Consider the following 16,176-nt stretch of genomic DNA (forward strand, 5'->3'; position numbering starts at 1 on the left):
ATCACAGCCCGGCAAAGTCCCGCAGGCAGGGGCCACTCGGCTACCAAATGTTGCCATCTGCTCCGGGGCCTTCCCTCGCATCTGCCGGGGGTGCAGAGGGGCGAGGGGCCGGGGGCTGGGAGTTCAGCTGCGGGGCGGGCAGGGGGCGGAGGAGGCACGGGCAGGGCAGGCAGCACGCGTCGGGTGGGTTTGGGTGAGTAGCGTGAAGGGACAACACGGGGGTCCCACACCCAGCACCTCCTCAAACTGCCTCTGCCCCGTAGCCATTCGTGCTTGGGAAGGCTCTCACGGCTGCCTGAGCCGCCTCTTTGTGCCGACAAATTAAACACAGGACAATCGCCGTCCCCTCCCTGTCCCCACACCCATGGATACACAATGACCTCAGCTGCCCCACGCCTGCTCCAAGCTCCCTGCGCCTGGTTTACCCAGCACCTTGGACCCATTCCCCACCTTCCAGGCCCCCTGGGGTCCTGGACTGGTTTGACTGGGATAGAGGTCATTTTGTACATAGCAGCTGGTGCAGGACTGTTTTGGAGTTGTGCTGAAAGCAGTGCTGATAACCCAGGAGTGTCTGAGCGTGGCTGAGCCATGCTCACAGAGCTCCAAGGACTTTTCTGCTCCTCCCGCTGCCCCATCAGCAAGTGAGAGCACTGGGGGTGCACAAAAATCAGGAAGGGACGTGCATGGGACAGCTCTGCCCCTCTTCCTCCCACCCCTGCCCCGGATACCCTGGACTATATATTCTTCTTTTCCTATCAAACAGATTTTATTTCAATCTGTTAGTTTAGTCCCTTTTACCATTTTATCTTTTCCCATTTTGTACCCCATCCCACCGGGTGTGTGTCTGTGAGTGAGCAGCTGAGGGGGGCTGAGCTGCCTGCTGGGATTAAATCACAGCAGTACCTCAAACTGTGACCATGCCCCCGCCACTGTGACCCAGCGTCCCTGCAGCCCCGGGGACAAGAGACACCCTTGTCCCCACTACACCCAGCGGTCCTGCCTGCCGTGGGTGCTCCCACAGGCGCAGGGCAGGCTGGAGGAGCAAACTGTAGTCCCCCGGAGGGACAGGGACAGGTACGGGCGCTGCAGACAGGTAGCGCAGGGAAGCAGGCAGGGAAGGGACGGGAGAAGTAAGGCAGCCCCAGTTTTGCAGGGCTGCAGCCCGCTCTCCCAGCGACACCCGGTGGGTGCTGGGGGAAGAGCTGCCATGAGGCATCTGGGGCGGTGGGTCCTGGGATGGGAGAGGGGGGCTTCCTGCTGGAGGTGACCGGGGGTCTGTCTCCTCACCCGTGTCACCTCCCGGCCGGTGCAAATTATTTATCCGCTGGCTCACGGCTTGGTCCCCGCAGCGTCCCGAGGTGAGACAGCTGCCACATTCGGAGGTTCCCCAGAGCCCCATGCCAGCCCGCGACCCCGCAGAGATCCTGATGGGGACAGGAACCGTCACCAGGTGACACCTGCACCTGCAAGAGGAGTCTGTGATAGGTGGGACGCAGATTAGGCGGGGACGAGGACAAAGTCCAGGACACTGCCAAGAATAATAACCCCCCTGAGCTGGGGACTCTGCCAGCTGGGACCAAGACGAAGAGCAGAGCAGGGCCAGGCTATCACCCGTCCGCATCCGGAGGTGGTGACGCGCCCGAGTCACGTCACTGCTCCGGCAGCCCGGACTGGCTCCCGCCCGCGTGGTGCTGCCGGTTCCTCAAAGCGCAGTGAGTTACCCTTGGGAGGTTGCCGAGGGACCGGTCAGACCGGAGCTCGTTTCCTTCCTGGCTCCTGCTCTAAGCCCGATGCCTCCCGCGGAGCCGGGGCCATGTGTGGGTCATTGTGCTCGCCAGGCTCAGCCCCGTGAGACGTGAGTTTGCTCTGGCGGCCTCAACGGCCCCCGAGAGGGCTGGAGACGGCTCTGCGGGACCGCGGGGCGTGGAACGTGGGGACACGGGACCTGAGAGTTCTTCCCAGCAGCGGGATGGGAGCGGGCAGGGGATGTGTCCGGATCCCTGGTGACTCAGCTGGCTGGTACGAGCAGAGGCTGGGCTGCAGGTCGGGCTGCCGGGGCCTGCCTCCCGCGGCCACCGGAGCGTGACGGGATCGCGCGGGTCCTGCCCGGGAGGGGACGGGCGCTGCGCCGTCCTGCCCTGCAGATGCAGTGGGAGGTACGAGGCGCCCGTTCCCAGCAGAGCAGCTGCCCAGGCCGCTCAGCCCCCAGGTGAGAGCCCCCTTCACCCTGCAGCCGGCTGTGCCGAGCCCTGATGGGCTGTGCTGAGCCGTTCCAGGCTGCACGGAGCTGCAACGTGAGTTGGCACAGGTTCAATGCCCTCCTGGGTATGGCATCTGCTGCTGCCAAGCCCCAGCCCTCTGGGATGAGACCAGGTGAAGCTCATCAGGATCCACACCCAGGGCAGGAGGACACGGTGTCATCATTTGAAGGGGGCAGAGGGGTCCACAGGGTTTGCGGAGGGCAAAGTGGGGCTGGGTTGGGCTGTGGGTCCCACACCCTCACAGCACGTAGGAGGGAAGCTGTTCTGCCAACGCAGGCAGCGGTCATGGGAGGACAGGGTCAGGATCTGGTAAGGTCAGATCTTGCCTCAGCACTCATCAAAGTCTCTCCCCACAGCACAGCAGCATCGCTCCCAGGCCCAGGCACCCAGCCCTGAGCCATGGCCCTGCTCACCCACCTTCTGGCCTGTGCCTTTGGCATGGGCTCCTGGGTGGCCATCAATGGGCTGTGGGTGGAGTTGCCCCTGCTGGTGACAGTGCTGCCAGAGCAGTGGTACCTCCCCTCCTACATCACCATCATCATCCAGATGGCCAACGTGGGACCACTCTTTGTCACCCTCATGAATCGCTTTCGGCCCGGCTTGCTGAAGGAAGTGGCTGTTATCTATGCAATCGTGTCCGTGGGTGTCATGGCCTGCTTGCTCCTGGCTTTCCTCTGGAGCCACACGTCTGTCATTGCCGGGACGTCCCACAGCATCCCCTTCCTAATCCTTACCTTCTTCCTCGCCCTGGTGGATTGCACGTCCTCTGTCACCTTCCTGCCCTTCATGATGCAGTTGGAGCCCCAGTACACCAACACCTTCTTCATAGGCGAAGGGCTAAGTGGGCTGATCCCTGCTCTCATTGCCCTTGGCCAGGGCTCTGGTATCTCCAGCTGCACCAATGTCAGCTACGAGGGCAACATCACCACTGGCAACGAGACCGTGGACACCCACTTCCAGCTGGAGACCCGCTACCTCCCACCCGTCTTCTCCACCCTCATCTTTTTCTTGCTCATGACTGCAATGATGCTGATCTGCTTGCTGGCCTTCTTCTTCCTCACCCGGCAGCCCAAGGTGTGGGAGCTCTCTCAGCAGCACCTCTTTCCCAGCAACATTGTGCTGAGCTCATTTGACCAGATCCTTGATGAGGGAGCTGACTTGCAGCTGAGCAGAGGCTGCTCATGCCCAAAGGATCCCAAGGGACCTGCGGACATCCTGCCACAGAAGGTGTCCTACTCCCTAACCCAGCTCACCCTCATCTACCTCCTCATCACCTGGGTGAGCGCCCTGACAAACGGAGTCCTGCCATCCGTGCAGTCCTACTCCTGCCTGCCCTACGGACACACCACCTACCACCTGGCAGCCACACTCAGCTCCGTGGCCAACCCGCTCGCCTGTGTCTTGGCCATGTTCTTGCCCAGCAGGTGAGTTGTGCTGCCCTGGGGGCTGCAGCAAGGTCACACCAGGGGTTTCTGCCCCAAGAGTGGCCCCTACTTTGCGAGGGTTGGGGGTGTAGGCACTGGGTGGGAGAAGGCCTGTGGGGTGCCCATGCCCTGGCAGCACGGACACCCGAGGAAAGGAGGATGGAGCCAGCAAGGAGCTGGAATGTGCTGCGTGCCTGTGCTGCTCACCAGGGTCAGGCAGTGTTCTCCAGTGACACTCACATGTCCCCTGCAGGTCCCTGACCCTGATGGTCATCCTCACCATGGCAGGGACAGGCTTTGGTGCCTACAACATGGCCATCGCGGTGATGAGTCCCTGCCCACTCCTCCAGCAGTCCCAGTGGGGCGATGCCATCATCGTAAGTCATGGTGTCCCTCTCACTCAGGGAGGTCTTTGACGCCACACCTGGACCTGACCTCACCACGATGTCCCCACATTGGGGAACCCCTGGCCCTGACCACTTTTCCACCTGTGCCACCAGGTCCTCTCCTGGGTGCTGTTCACCGGGACGCTCTCCTACATGAAGGTGATGGCCGGGGTGATCCTGCGGAGCCGCAGCCACAGCGCGCTGGTGTGGTACGGGGTGCTGGAGCAGCTGGGCTCCCTCCTCGGGGCACTGCTCATGTTCCCCCTTGTCAACATCTATGGCCTTTTCAAATCTGCTGACTACTGCAGCCTGCAGTGCCCAGCATGAGTGGGGTGGACACCCTGAGATTACCACGCTTGGCAGGATGAACTCCCAAAATCAGCGAGGCTGGCTGGCTGGGAAGCAGCACTGGGACCGGAATGGCTGCAGACACAGCTCTCTGATGGGCTCTGCCAGGGAGCAGCACCTCCAGGGTTTTGTCCCCAGCCTGGGCACAGAGTGGTCCCATCATATGGAAGCAATAGAAGGTGTTTTACTCAGCCCTCTGCCTCCCTACTCCCTACACCCCCCATGTTGAGGGGGCTGTCTGTGCCAATGCCCCTCACCTGGGTACCTCTCAACTTGGGCCATGTCCTGTCTCTTCACCTGGGGAATCTGGAACCATTTGGCATCGTGCCCTAAAGCCCCCCTGGGCTCTGTGGGTGGGCACAGCCTCAGCTGCACCCGGCAGCACCGGTGTTGTTCCTGGCCCTGTACTGTGGCAGCTGCCCCCAGACAGGGGGTTTGCAGCCAGCTGGGGGGAGTGGGGACAAAGGCAGCCATGGGGAGGGGGATGGTGGGGGAACATGGAACATGGAACATTCACAAGGCTCCCAATAGCAGCTGGGGAAACTGAGGCACAGTGGGACTGGAGCAATGTGTGATATTTGGCACCCTCTGCTGTGGTCCCATGCATGCTTTCTGCTCCCTCCCCATAGCCCTCTGCCCCCCCTGCACCCCATTTCAGCCCCGCTGCACCTTGAGATGGGCAGAGCTGGAGAGGGGCCACAGCAGAGCCTTGCACCCAAGCAGTGCGGGCACAGTGCCCAAGGCAGGGGTGGCACAGCACCAGTGCCAGGGTTGGCCCGCTGTGCCCCAGCCATGCCAGCCAGGGGCATGGCAGACACAGGAGGTCAGGGCAGCAGCAGCCCCGGGATGGGACAGCACCCGTGCCCTGCACGCGCCTGCGCCCCTTCCCTGGGGCACGAGGCAGCCGGGCCTTTGTCCCCGGCCCTTTGTCTGGCATCTGCTCCCTGCGCCGGCGGCAGCACCAGACCACGGATTGGAGCCACTTCGGGGCTCCGGCTGCGACCCGGGCGCTTCTGGGAAGGACGAGATTGGAATACCTAATGGCCAGCAGCCCCCCAAGCTGGCAGTGGTGGGGGTCCTGCAGCTGAGGCAGCAGAGAGGAGAGTGAGGGCTCTGCCTCCTGGCACTACTGGGCATCCTCTGGCAGATCCTAGCTGACCCCATAGCCCCTGTCCAGGATCCATGGAGGATGGGGGAGCTGAGGACCAGTGGGAGATGTGGGGGCACCGCAGGGCAGCTTGTCTCATTCCAGTAGCAGGATATGTCCCTTGTGGGTAGACTGGAAGCTGGAGTAGGGACCTGACCTCTCTCCTCCTGCCCCTCAAGAGGACGATCCTCCCCTTGGGAGCCCCCAAAACCCCTCACCCACAGTACCCCCGCAGCCCCCTCCCTCTTGTCGGGGAAACAATTGCCTCCGATGGGAATTATTTCCATACAGCTGCTCAGGAAGGCACAAACCCGGTGGAGGAAGGCTGAGCCTTTCTTCTGGTGCTGCTCCCCCTCCCCACAGTGGCGGGGGCAGGTTTGGGGGGGCCCAGGCGCTGCCGTCAGCGCTATCAGCTCGGCAGGGCTGGCTGCGGTTATTACCATACATTATCGCAGTCCCCTGCCTCCGAAAGAAGCCGGGGCTGCTCCCCCCTCCCAGCCCTCCCTCCTCCTGCCTTTTACACTTAATTACCTCCCTTATTACACCGCAGCCTGGAGAGAGACAAAATCCCAGGGCAGCGGGCAGGCAGGCAGCAGGCAGCGGGCGGGCGGGCAGCGGGCAGTGGGCGGGCGGGCAGCGGGCGGGCAGCGGGCAGGCAGGCCCAACTAGGGCGTAAGTAATCGCCCGTTCTGCAAACGTGCCTTCCAGGAGAGAACCGGCACACGCACGGATAAATAAATCAGGGAGCGGAGGCCGGGAGCCCAGTGTGTGTGTGGGATGCCGCGAGCAGCCCAGCAGGCAATGTCCCCTCGGGGCCGCAGCCCTGCGGGAGAGGTGACCTTGAACTTGGCAGAGCCTTGACGTCAGGGCAGTGCTGCAGGGACAGATGGAGCTCGTGGTGCTGCCAGCAACCCCTGGCCAGGCACTGCGGGAGCAAGTGGAGAGACCTCAGCCCACGTGGGGAGCAGCCCCGGGATCCTGTAGGATGTGGAGTGCTGTAGATATGGGATGCTCTGGGATGGGGGATGCTGTGACCTCTGGGATATACTTAGCTGTAGGATACTGTGGGATATCAGATGCTGTGGGATGCTGTGGGATGCTCTGACCTGTGAGGTGCTCTAGGCTGTGGAATGATGTGGGCTGTGAGATGCCCTGGGCTACAGGATAGTGTGGGATGCCCTGGGCTGTGGAGTACCACACAAAGCAGTGAGCACGAGCACTGCGATGCAGGGCTGGCTCCAGATGTGGCTCAGGGCATGACTGAAGGAGCAGACATGGTTGAGATGCAGCAGGCAGGCCCATGGTGCTGCCTGTGGGGATTCTGCTTTTGGTCCTCAGACCTGGTGCCACATCCCTGGCCAGAGGGACTAGTGTGTCCAGGGCTGCCCCGTGCCAGCGCTCTGCCTGTGGTGACAGCAGAGAAATCATCCTTCTGAAGTGCTGCAACACTCTCGGCATTGCACAAGGCTCAGGGAGAGCACAGCCAGCTGCCACTCAGGTCCCCGTGTCACCCACTGGCCCTCAGATGGCACAACTGCAGGGAAAGGCAGCCCCGGACCACCAGCTGCCTGCAGCGGAGCGCAGAGAGGAGGGGGAGTGGGGGCTCCAATGAGAAGAGGGGGGAGTAAGAGTGGGGGCTCTGCCCGGGAACAATGAACTGCCACGAGCCCGGCTATTGTTGTGGCTCCGAAGGTCACGGTGCTTCCTGGGGACTGCAAGTGGGACAGGGACATAGGAAGGGGAGAGAAGGTGGGAAACGAGGGATGGGAACAGTGAGCAGGGATGGGGACAAGATAGAGGTGGGACAGAGATGAGAGAAAGGAAGAGGGGAAAGGGTTGAGGACAGAGAAAAAGGTAGAGGGGGAGAAGGGGAAGAGAAAGGGGTCAGTGGAAGGGGACTGTGGACAGAGATTAGAACAGGGAAGATGGATGGGAATGGGAACCGGGAACAGGGATAGGAACAGGGAGCAAGGACAAGGAAAGGAGAAAGGGACAAGAAGCAGGGACGGGGACAGGGATGGAGACAAGACAAGGGACAGGGTACAGGAGACAGGAATGGGGACAGGGATGGGGATGAGGAGTCCCGCTCGGCAGACCCGTCCTTCCCTGGCCCCGGGGACTGGCGGCAGGGAGACAAAGGCGACGGGAGGCAGAGGCATGTGCCCCCCCCCCCGTCTCCCCCCGTCCCCCTGTGTCCCCATTGTCCGTGGCCGGGGTGGGGGGAGGAACCAGGGGGAGGGACCAAGAACCCCACAGTGTCGTGATGCCCGGGGCACCCCGCGCTGCCGGCAGCTCGGGGGGCTCTGGGGGGGCTCCGGGCGCGGCCAGGCGAAGCGGCCCCCTCCCCCCCGACCGCCTGCCTTCCTCCTCCTCCTCCCCCCCCTCTTCCCCACCTCCTTCTCTTCCTCCTCCTCCTCCTCCTCGCCGCCCTGCCGCCTCCCCGCCCCTCGCACTCGCCTCCCCGCGCCTCTCCGTGCGCACCGCCGGGGCCGAGCGCCGGGGCCGGGGCCGGGGCGGGGGGGGCCGGGGCCGGTGCGGGGGCCGGGGCCGGTGGTGGTGCCGGTACCGGAGGTGTCCAGCGCTGCCCGGCCCCGCCATGCCCCGCTCCTTCCTGGTGAAGAAGCTGAAAGCGGAGGCGTTCCCGGCCGCCGGGGCCCCCGCGCCCCCCTACGCCCCCCTGGAGCCCCCCTACACGCTGCCCGGCCCCGCCGCCGGCGATGGTGAGTGCGGGGCCGGGGGTCCGGAGGGGCCCCCCCGCCTCTATTGTCTGTGCGCCCGGCGGGGCACTGGGAGGGAGACACGGGGGGGGACGCAGGGCAGGACGGGGAGGGGGTCCCCGCGTTGTGTCCCGCGGCGGGCGAGGGGTGCGGGGTGCGGTGTGTCATCCCTCGTCGTCGCCTTGTCCCTGGCTCCTGGGCCACCGGCCGCTGCCGAAGTTGGTCCGTGGGGAAACATCCCCTGCGTGACAGCGGTAGCCCCGTGGGCAGCCCCGAGTCCCCCCCGGCCGTGGGGCACCGAGGTGGGCTCCCTCCCACGACAAGTTGAGGGGGTAAGAAGCAACCGGTCTGCGGGGGCGGCGGGGGGCGGCAGCCTCGCCGTGCCGGAGTGTTTCATTGTTCGCAGCGGTGCCCCGAGCCCCCCTGGGAGCGCGGGGGGGCCCGGAGCCCTCCGGGGCACGGGGAGCGGGAAGGGAGAATAGGGGGTACCCCCAGCAGCGGGAGAGGTGCAAAGCCTGGACTGGGGGTGGCCGTGGTCCTTGGAATCCCGTCCTGCGGGGGAGCGCTGGGGTGGGCTCGGAGTTCCCCGGGCTGGCACAACGGGGCAGCCCAGGCACCTGTCCAGAAAGAGGGGCCGGCCGTGGGTCGGGGGGTCTGTTGCATAGCTGGGCAGTCCTGGCTGCTCGTGGGTTGGGAAACGGAGCTGGATGCGGGAATGGGCCTGATCCAGCCACGTACAAGCTAACATCGCCCGGCCGCTGCGGCACTTGTCCCCGCTTTCCTAGTGCTCCCCAGCCCTTGGTGGGCTTTCCCTGCCAGGGGCCGGGTGCGCAGCCTGTCTGGCCTGGGGGTCCTCTGCTCCCCCTCATCAACCAGGAGCCGGTGGGGGAGGGATGTGCTGCAGCTGGGCAGAAGCTGCCGACGCTGCTCTCCTGGAAATAACCTTGCTGCATGCTCGGAGGCAGCGTGAGAAATTGCTGAGCAGAGCGCTTTCTGCACAGCCCGCGCTGTCAGCACGGCGCGGGGGATGGGGGGGCCCGGCTCTGCCCCTGTCACACAGCCCCCTCCCCACAGCAGACACCCTTGTCCCCCACGGGACATTTGGCAGCAGTTGCTTGCCAAGGGGTGCCATGGGTGCTGCCAGAGGGTGTGTGGATTTAGGGGATGCTCGGCTGCCGCTGTGCTGGGATGTCTCTGCTGCCCCACGGTGTGCATGGGTCAGCCCAGATGTGCACTGATCCCAGGCCCCCGATAGTCACTCTGTCACTGTCAGTGGGGATGAGGCCTCTGAAGCTGCTTACAAGGACCAATGTGCACAAGGCAGGGGATTGCTGGGACCAATTTGGGGGTCTTGGGGTGCCTGTGCATCCTCAGGATTGCTGGCCTCGTGGGGAGGGAACTGCACTGCTGCTCCTGCAGTGACCTTTGTGTGACAGCACAGAGGGACTGGGATGCCAGCGCAGTACCCACTCTGACACAGGTTGGGAGTCCCAGGTACAAAGCAGTGTCACAAGCAGACTTGCACCAATGTCACATGCGTGTGATGCCAGTGGAGTGGTATCTGAGCCTGGCTCCACACCTGGGGGGCTGTGGGTCGCTCAGTTTGGCAGGAGGTCAGGGACGTGGTGCTGCTACCCTGGTGTTGCTGCCCTGGTGCTGTCCTATCCACAGAGAATAGGCCCTGCAGGGACAGCAGAGAGGTGGGGGGCTCTCCCAGCCCCTTTGCTGAGGAAAGGGAACCTGGAGCAGCCTCATTCCCCTCATCCCGGCTGCCCATGGAGCATAGCTCATTACCGGTATGGCCCCGGTGAACAATGAGCTCCCGGCACTGACAGCTGTCTGGCAGCTAATGGCCCCCGGGGGCTGCCCGCAGCCGGGGCAGGCGCAGCTGGACATTCTGCAGCTCCATCCCCAGTTCCCATCCCAGGCAGCCCTACGGGATGGGACCCATCGTGCTGACAGATGCAGACAGGAGCCAGGGCAGGACAATGCAGCTCTGGTGCTCAGTGGCTCAGCAGGGACATGAGCCAGTTTAAGGGGGAACAACCCTGGTTCTGCACCTCTTGTGGGAAATTTTAGCTTGTGTTTTTTTCCTGTCCTTGGAGAGGCTGCTCTGGAGGGACAATGACCCCACTGTGTTGTCCCCACAGGGTACCTCCAGCACTGCCTGGCGCCAGCCGGCTACGACACTGACAAGAAGCAAGGCCTGCCACCACCGCCACCAGACCCAGCCTACGCACCCGGCCACGAGGAGTACAGCGATCCCGAGAGCCCCCAGTCCAGCTTTTCCGCCCGCTACTTCAATGGGGAGGCGGCAGTGACAGACAGCTACTCCATGGATGCCTTCTTCATCACGGACGGGCGGTCCCGCCGGCGCAGCGAGAGCCAGCGCCGTGGCAGCCACCGTCACTCCTGCCCCGAGTGCGGCAAGACCTACGCCACCTCCTCCAACCTCAGCCGGCACAAGCAGACCCACCGCAGCCTGGACAGCAAGATGGCGAGGAAGTGCCCCACCTGCGGGAAGGCGTACGTCTCCATGCCCGCCCTGGCCATGCACGTCCTCACCCACAACCTCAAGCACAAGTGCGACGTGTGCGGCAAAGCCTTCAGCCGGCCCTGGCTGCTGCAGGGCCACATGCGCTCCCACACCGGGGAGAAGCCGTTCGGCTGCTCCCACTGCGGCAAGGCCTTCGCCGACCGCTCCAACCTGCGCGCCCACATGCAGACCCACTCCGCCTTCAAGCACTACAAGTGCAAGCAGTGTGAGAAGACCTTCGCCCTCAAGTCGTACCTCAACAAGCACTACGAGTCCGCCTGCTTCAAGGGCTCCGAACACAGCTGTGCAATAGGGAACTAGCCCCCCAACCCTGTGGCACATCCCCATTCCCAATCTCATCCTTCTACCCAATCCCCATCCCCGTCCCCGTCTCATCCCATACCCACCCCTATTCCCCTATTCATCCCACCCTGTCTGCATCCCCATCCCCATCCCTATCCCATCCTGGTCCCAGTCCCTGTGCCAGCACTCCTGCAGCTGCAGCCAGCTGGTTTGTTGCTGTGCTGAGGCTGGAGGACACATCCCCCAGACTCATTCCCTGTCTGCTCCCTGGGAAGGGGGTCCCGCACTGTGGGACCCAGCTCCTTTCCCTGGGTCCCAGAGCCCCCCCGCAGCCAGGCAGGTCTCTCTGCGGGGGACTCACCTGGGGACCTCTTCCAGACCCAGGAGAGACTTTCCTCCCCTAGCTTGTGACTTTCACCTCTATTTATTTAATTTATTACTATTATTTATTTAGAGCTGCTGTTTCTCTTCCTGGGGGATCCCAGGGGAGAAAAGACACTTTTTTGCTCCCCACTAGGAGCAAACCCTCCCCTTGACCCTAATCTTGATGAGACCATGGGCTGGTGTTACTGCCAGCTCAGCAGGACTGATGGCCACTGAAGCTGACAGAGGGCAGGGCTGCCAGTCACTCCTGGAGCCTGGGATCCCTGCAGCCCACCACACAGGCACCCTGCTGCCCCTCTGCCCCATGGTACACTGTTCACCCTGGCACTGCAGATCCACAGCCCTGGAGTCAGGGGAAGAGCCAGGGGAAGAGCCAAGGGGCTTCCAGCAGAGATCCACAGGACGCGTCCTCCTTTGGCTCCTAGCCCACAGCTTGGCCAGGCACAACTGTCCCCTGCCACGGTGATGGGGAATAGCCCCCCCAGGCAGGTGCAGCCCCCCTCACCATGCAAAGGGCTGGGCTGGCAGCTGGGCTGGAGACCCAGCCCTGGGGCAGGTAGTACCCAAACCCCCAGCCAACCCCCCATGTGTCCCCAGCCCCTTCTCCAGCCGGCTCCCGGCTCCCTCGCCATTGCCCCCCACCTGCACTCAGGAGGAGGGGGTCAGAGTAGCTGTAAAGTTTGGGTGAGTCTATTTAAATGTTCTTATTTATATTATTTATAACTTATGCTTTTCACTATTTATTTGTCAAGACTGGCCGGGCCATGCCAGCGCTGGCTCGCAGGAGGTGGCAGAGCTGCAGCAGAGCTGCCGTGCCCAGGACACAGCCACGGTGACACGGACGGGGACAGGACCCCGAGAGTGGACCCCCGTGGGACGGGCACGGAGGCAGGAGGGCACGAGCTGGCCCGGCAGCCCAGGCTCCATGTCCTGCAAGCCTCCCCCTAAGGCAAAGCCCTTCTCCTTTGTCTTCCTTGCTGCCACGGGCTCCTGCTTTGCTCCGTGCCCCGCGCCAGCCCAGTGGGGACAAACCAGCCACTCTATGCAACCTCCCGGCGGAGCGCCCCCGCACCGGCTCCGGAGCAAGCGCAGCATTCCGGAGCGGGACCCGACCCACGCCTCCGCTTCCTACCTCGGGCCGCGAGCTGCCACAGCCCCATCACCGTGTGCCGGTCCCCAGCATTTCGGGACTCAGCCCGGCACCCCTCGGGGCCGCACTCGCGCACCCCCACACCGTCTTCCTGCGCCGTCTTCCACCCTGCACCGTCTTCCTCCCGCTGCCTCGGTGCCTGTGTTGGTCACGGGTTGAGTGGGGATGTCCCTGTCATGGTCCTCACTGCCGTGGCACGGTGACCACATGTCCACACCCCACAGAGGGGATGAGCATCACCCTGGCCACGCGGGCACCCCACCGGGTTTTCCCCACGATGCCGGCGCCGTGCCGCGGAGCACGGTGTCCTGAGGCCGGCAGGCTTGGAGCACTGCGCCGCTGCCCCTCTCTCCTGTAAATAGCAGATACTACAGCAATAATTTTCCGTGCATGATAGATTTTTTCTGCCAGGTTTTGTACTCGCCAGCCCCAGTATGACAAGTCTACTGAGATCCGGCCACCCGCAGTATTACTTGTAATGCAATTCAGGGATATAAAAGGGATTTCTGCCACTAACCATGTGTCTTGGGGGATTTGTTCTGGCGGTGGCGGGTGGCGGCACGCGAGCTGCCAGCCTGCCCATCCCACGGTGCCCTGTGCCCACTCCTGGGCTGGAGCATCGTGGAGAGAACTGCCCCAAATAGAGGGGTGATGTCCTGGCAGCCTGTTAGGAACGGGTGGCTGAGGCACCCGGAGAATCCCACACTGCCCACGTAGCCCTACCAGCCCTTCAGCCAGTGGGCAGCAGCCAGACAAACCCCTACCGTGACAAGGAGGGATTACGATGCCACCCTGCTCCTGCGAGCGCCGGGGGCTGTGAGCGCGGCAGAGCGCTGACCTGGAAGTAAAGCGGCGTGTGAAATCCCGGCAGCGGGTGCAGAGCCCGGCGGGCAGCCCGGGGAGGGCGCTGGTAATGCTCACACACCCCCGGGGCGCCGCTGCGCTGGATGGGGAGGATTCTGTGGGCAAATTTTACTTGAACTCTCAAGTGGCAGCAACCCACTGCTCTCAGGGGCAGATAGGCATTCCTGCTCCCCACCCCCTTTCCTCATCCATTCCCAGATGTGGGTGCCAATGGGAGAAGGCAAATTATTTTTAGCATCCAGCTTGTCAGCAAAGACGTAGCTGAGCCCTGGGCTCCCAGTGACATCAGTGCAATCTTTCACCCGCAAAGTCATTACCAGATACACCTCGCAAAAAACTAATTCCAGAGCCTCACAAACCCATCCCTGACTATCATCTGCATACTTCTGAGTCAGCTCAGCTGAGAAGCCCCAGTCTGAGGGGTTGGGGACCCTCCATGACACCAGGGAGCCAGGATGAGGGCACTGGGAGCAGCCATCCACTGTCATCGTGTCCCTGCTGTGGATTCAGTGTGTCCTGGTTGCAGCAGCCAGAGGGGTGGGAGACCCAGTTCTTTCCAGGAGCCTCTCCCCATTTGGAACACTGGTCTGAAGAAATGACCTAGAAAGACTCAGGGCTGAAGTTCTTCAGTGCCTGCCCAGCCGTGGAGCATCAGTGCTCAGCTCTGCAGTTGTTTCATGCCTCATCTTCCTTGCCGTGGACTCCACGGGTGCCAGCGCAGCAGGGAGGGGGCTCTGGGCTGGGGACGCGTTCCTTGTACAGCCAGGCAGGTGGGGACAACTCTCAGTTGCAGGATGATCCTCAGTGCCCCGGCACGGCCAGGTGGGACCCGAGACCCCCAGGGGGCAGGATAGGGACCCCCAGCACACATGGTGGAGGGCTCAGCTGCCGAGTGCCCGGGGGCGTCCCACGGGAGGGAGGAGCCGAGGGCAGCCCTGACCGCAGGCTCTCGGAGCAGGCAGCGGGCCAGCCGGCTCTGGCACCCGGCCCGGAAGTCTGTCCTGCCCCTTGCACTGTGACTCTGCAAAACCGTGGGGCGGCGGCCGTGCCGATGACGATGGCTGGGCCAGGAGGAAGCAAAGGGGCCCGGCTGGGCGCTGCACTGCTCGGGGCAGAGCGGAGGGCTCGGCTGAGCAGGACAGAGGAAGGCCAAGGCCGGCCGGCAGCCACAGCCATGGCCGAGGCCGAAGACAGGAGCATCCATACACAGCACATCTCGGCCGTGCACAACGTGCCCATGCGGGTCCTCATCCGGCCCATCCCGGCACAGCTGGAGCCGGGAAAGGTGCAGAGCCTGATGAAGACCCTGCAGGTGAGCACAGCCCCCGGGATGCAGAGGCAGCCGCTCCTGCACCCACTCAAAAGGCTCTGCGGGGGAAGCTGACAGCACCCGAACTCTGGCACAGTCAGGTCGGGGGTGTCAGGGCAGGTTGGGAGTGCCGGGGTGTGTTGCTCTTGGATGTCTCTCCCCTTTCCCAGGAGGATCCCGAGCGGGTGCCCCCCATCGACGTGCTCTGGATCAAAGGCAGTGAGGGCGGCGATTATTTCTACTCCTTCGGGGGCTGCCACCGCTTTGCTGCCCACCAGGCACTCCGCCGGGAGACCATCCCCGCCAAGATCATCCCCTCCACCCTCAGCGACCTCCGTACCTACCTCGGCTCCTCCACGCCTCACCTGCGCTAGCCCAGCACCCCGGGGATGCGCAGCAGCCCCCTCTGTCCCTGTTGGTTCCGACCCGTGAGCCCCGGGTGAGGATGTGCTCGGGGTCCCCCAGACTTGGAGGGTCCCCGGGGTCCCTGCAGCCGGGATGAGATCAGGGTCTCCCAGACTTGGAGGGTCCCAGGGGTCCCTGCAGCCGGGAGGGGTCAGGGTCCCCCAGACTTGGAGGTTCCCCGGGGTCCCTGCAACCGGGATGGGTCGGGCTCTCACCGGTACCGGGAGGTGCCCGGCGGGGCCGGCAGGTGGCGCTGTTGTGCCGCGCTGCGCCGCCCGGAGAGCCCGCGCGGAGCGGGACGGACCGGGATGGACCGGGACGGGATGGACCGGGACGGGATGGACCGGCACGGGATGGACCGGGACGGGATGGACCGAGACGGGATGGACCGGGACGGGATGGACCGGTTGGGGTGGGATGAACCGGGGCACAGCGCAATCGGGAATAGCTGAACCGTGATGGAACAGGCTAAACCGGGGCACGGCTCAACCGGGAATAGCTGAACCGGGATGGAACGGGCTTAACCGGGGCACGGCTCAAGCGGGAATGGCTGAACCGGAGCACACCGGAACTGGGACAAGTCACAGCTCATTCGGGGCACAGCTGAACCGGGAAGGGGTACAGGCGAACTGGGACACAACGGAATCGGGACACAGGGAAGAGACACCGCCGACCGGGCATGGCCTGTCCCCAGCCCTCCCTCAGCAACTCTGGGCTCACCTGTCGTCCCAGTCTCTGTGGGGAACATCTCCAAAATCCTATGGTGGGGACAGCCGCTGCTGCACGTGGAATAAAGATGGTCAAAATCCCTGCAGCTCCCTGGCATGGTGCTAGAGGGTGCTGAGGTTGGGAGCAGGAATGCAGTGGTCCAGCACGGCGCAGCATGGCACAGCATGGCGGCCTGGCACCAGCATGAGCAGTGGCTGTGGGCACACAGAACAA

The 16,176-nt window shown here is 63.7% G+C and overlaps 3 protein-coding genes across 7 annotated transcripts; all 3 read left to right on the forward strand.

Annotated features, from left to right (window-relative positions):
- The first annotated feature begins 1,492 nt into the window (after positions 1–1,492).
- SLC52A3 (solute carrier family 52 member 3) lies at positions 1,493–4,610 on the forward strand. Of its 4 annotated transcripts, none has more exons than XM_063404437.1 (4): positions 1,493–1,712; positions 2,618–3,685; positions 3,939–4,062; positions 4,186–4,610. In XM_063404437.1, exons 2-4 carry the CDS (start codon positions 2,661–2,663, stop codon positions 4,396–4,398), a joined length of 1,362 nt encoding a protein of 453 aa, XP_063260507.1. In that variant the 5' UTR covers positions 1,493–1,712; positions 2,618–2,660; the 3' UTR covers positions 4,399–4,610. The 4 variants fall into 4 exon arrangements, with proteins under 4 accessions (XP_063260507.1, XP_063260505.1, XP_063260504.1 ...); XM_063404435.1 differs by lacking the exon at positions 1,493–1,712 and adding an exon at positions 1,717–1,855; XM_063404434.1 differs by lacking the exon at positions 1,493–1,712 and adding an exon at positions 1,862–2,209.
- SCRT2 (scratch family transcriptional repressor 2) lies at positions 4,436–13,434 on the forward strand. 2 transcript variants are annotated; one of them, XM_063404438.1, is made up of 2 exons: positions 4,436–4,598; positions 10,434–13,433. In XM_063404438.1, exons 1-2 carry the CDS (start codon positions 4,436–4,438, stop codon positions 11,138–11,140), a joined length of 870 nt encoding a protein of 289 aa, XP_063260508.1. In that variant the 3' UTR covers positions 11,141–13,433. The 2 variants fall into 2 exon arrangements, with proteins under 2 accessions (XP_063260508.1, XP_063260509.1); XM_063404439.1 differs by lacking the exon at positions 4,436–4,598 and adding an exon at positions 8,087–8,286 and having other exon boundaries at positions 10,434–13,434.
- A 1,100-nt stretch (positions 13,435–14,534) lies between these two features.
- Positions 14,535–16,048, forward strand: SRXN1 (sulfiredoxin 1). The gene is made up of 3 exons (XM_063404442.1): positions 14,535–14,832; positions 15,000–15,268; positions 15,702–16,048. Exons 1-2 carry the CDS (start codon positions 14,572–14,574, stop codon positions 15,201–15,203), a joined length of 465 nt encoding a protein of 154 aa, XP_063260512.1. The 5' UTR covers positions 14,535–14,571; the 3' UTR covers positions 15,204–15,268; positions 15,702–16,048.
- The last annotated feature ends 128 nt before the right edge of the window (positions 16,049–16,176 follow it).

Source organism: Prinia subflava, chromosome 8, assembly GCF_021018805.1.
Source record: "Prinia subflava isolate CZ2003 ecotype Zambia chromosome 8, Cam_Psub_1.2, whole genome shotgun sequence".
Lineage (NCBI taxonomy): Eukaryota > Metazoa > Chordata > Aves > Passeriformes > Cisticolidae > Prinia > Prinia subflava.

Excerpts from the sequence above, each read along its gene's own strand:
- SLC52A3 (XM_063404437.1), top strand. The coding sequence starts at position 2,661 with ATGGCCCTGCTCACCCACCTTCTGGCCTGTGCCTTTGGCATGGGCTCC. Across the intron at positions 3,686-3,938 it reads GCCATGTTCTTGCCCAGCAG|GTCCCTGACCCTGATGGTCA; the intron begins GTGAGTTGTGCT and ends TGTCCCCTGCAG. Across the intron at positions 4,063-4,185 it reads AGTGGGGCGATGCCATCATC|GTCCTCTCCTGGGTGCTGTT; the intron begins GTAAGTCATGGT and ends CTGTGCCACCAG.
- SCRT2 (XM_063404438.1), top strand. The coding sequence starts at position 4,436 with ATGAACTCCCAAAATCAGCGAGGCTGGCTGGCTGGGAAGCAGCACTGG. Across the intron at positions 4,599-10,433 it reads TCATATGGAAGCAATAGAAG|GGTACCTCCAGCACTGCCTG; the intron begins GTGTTTTACTCA and ends TTGTCCCCACAG.
- SRXN1 (XM_063404442.1), top strand. The coding sequence starts at position 14,572 with ATGACGATGGCTGGGCCAGGAGGAAGCAAAGGGGCCCGGCTGGGCGCT. Across the intron at positions 14,833-14,999 it reads GCCTGATGAAGACCCTGCAG|GAGGATCCCGAGCGGGTGCC; the intron begins GTGAGCACAGCC and ends CCCCTTTCCCAG.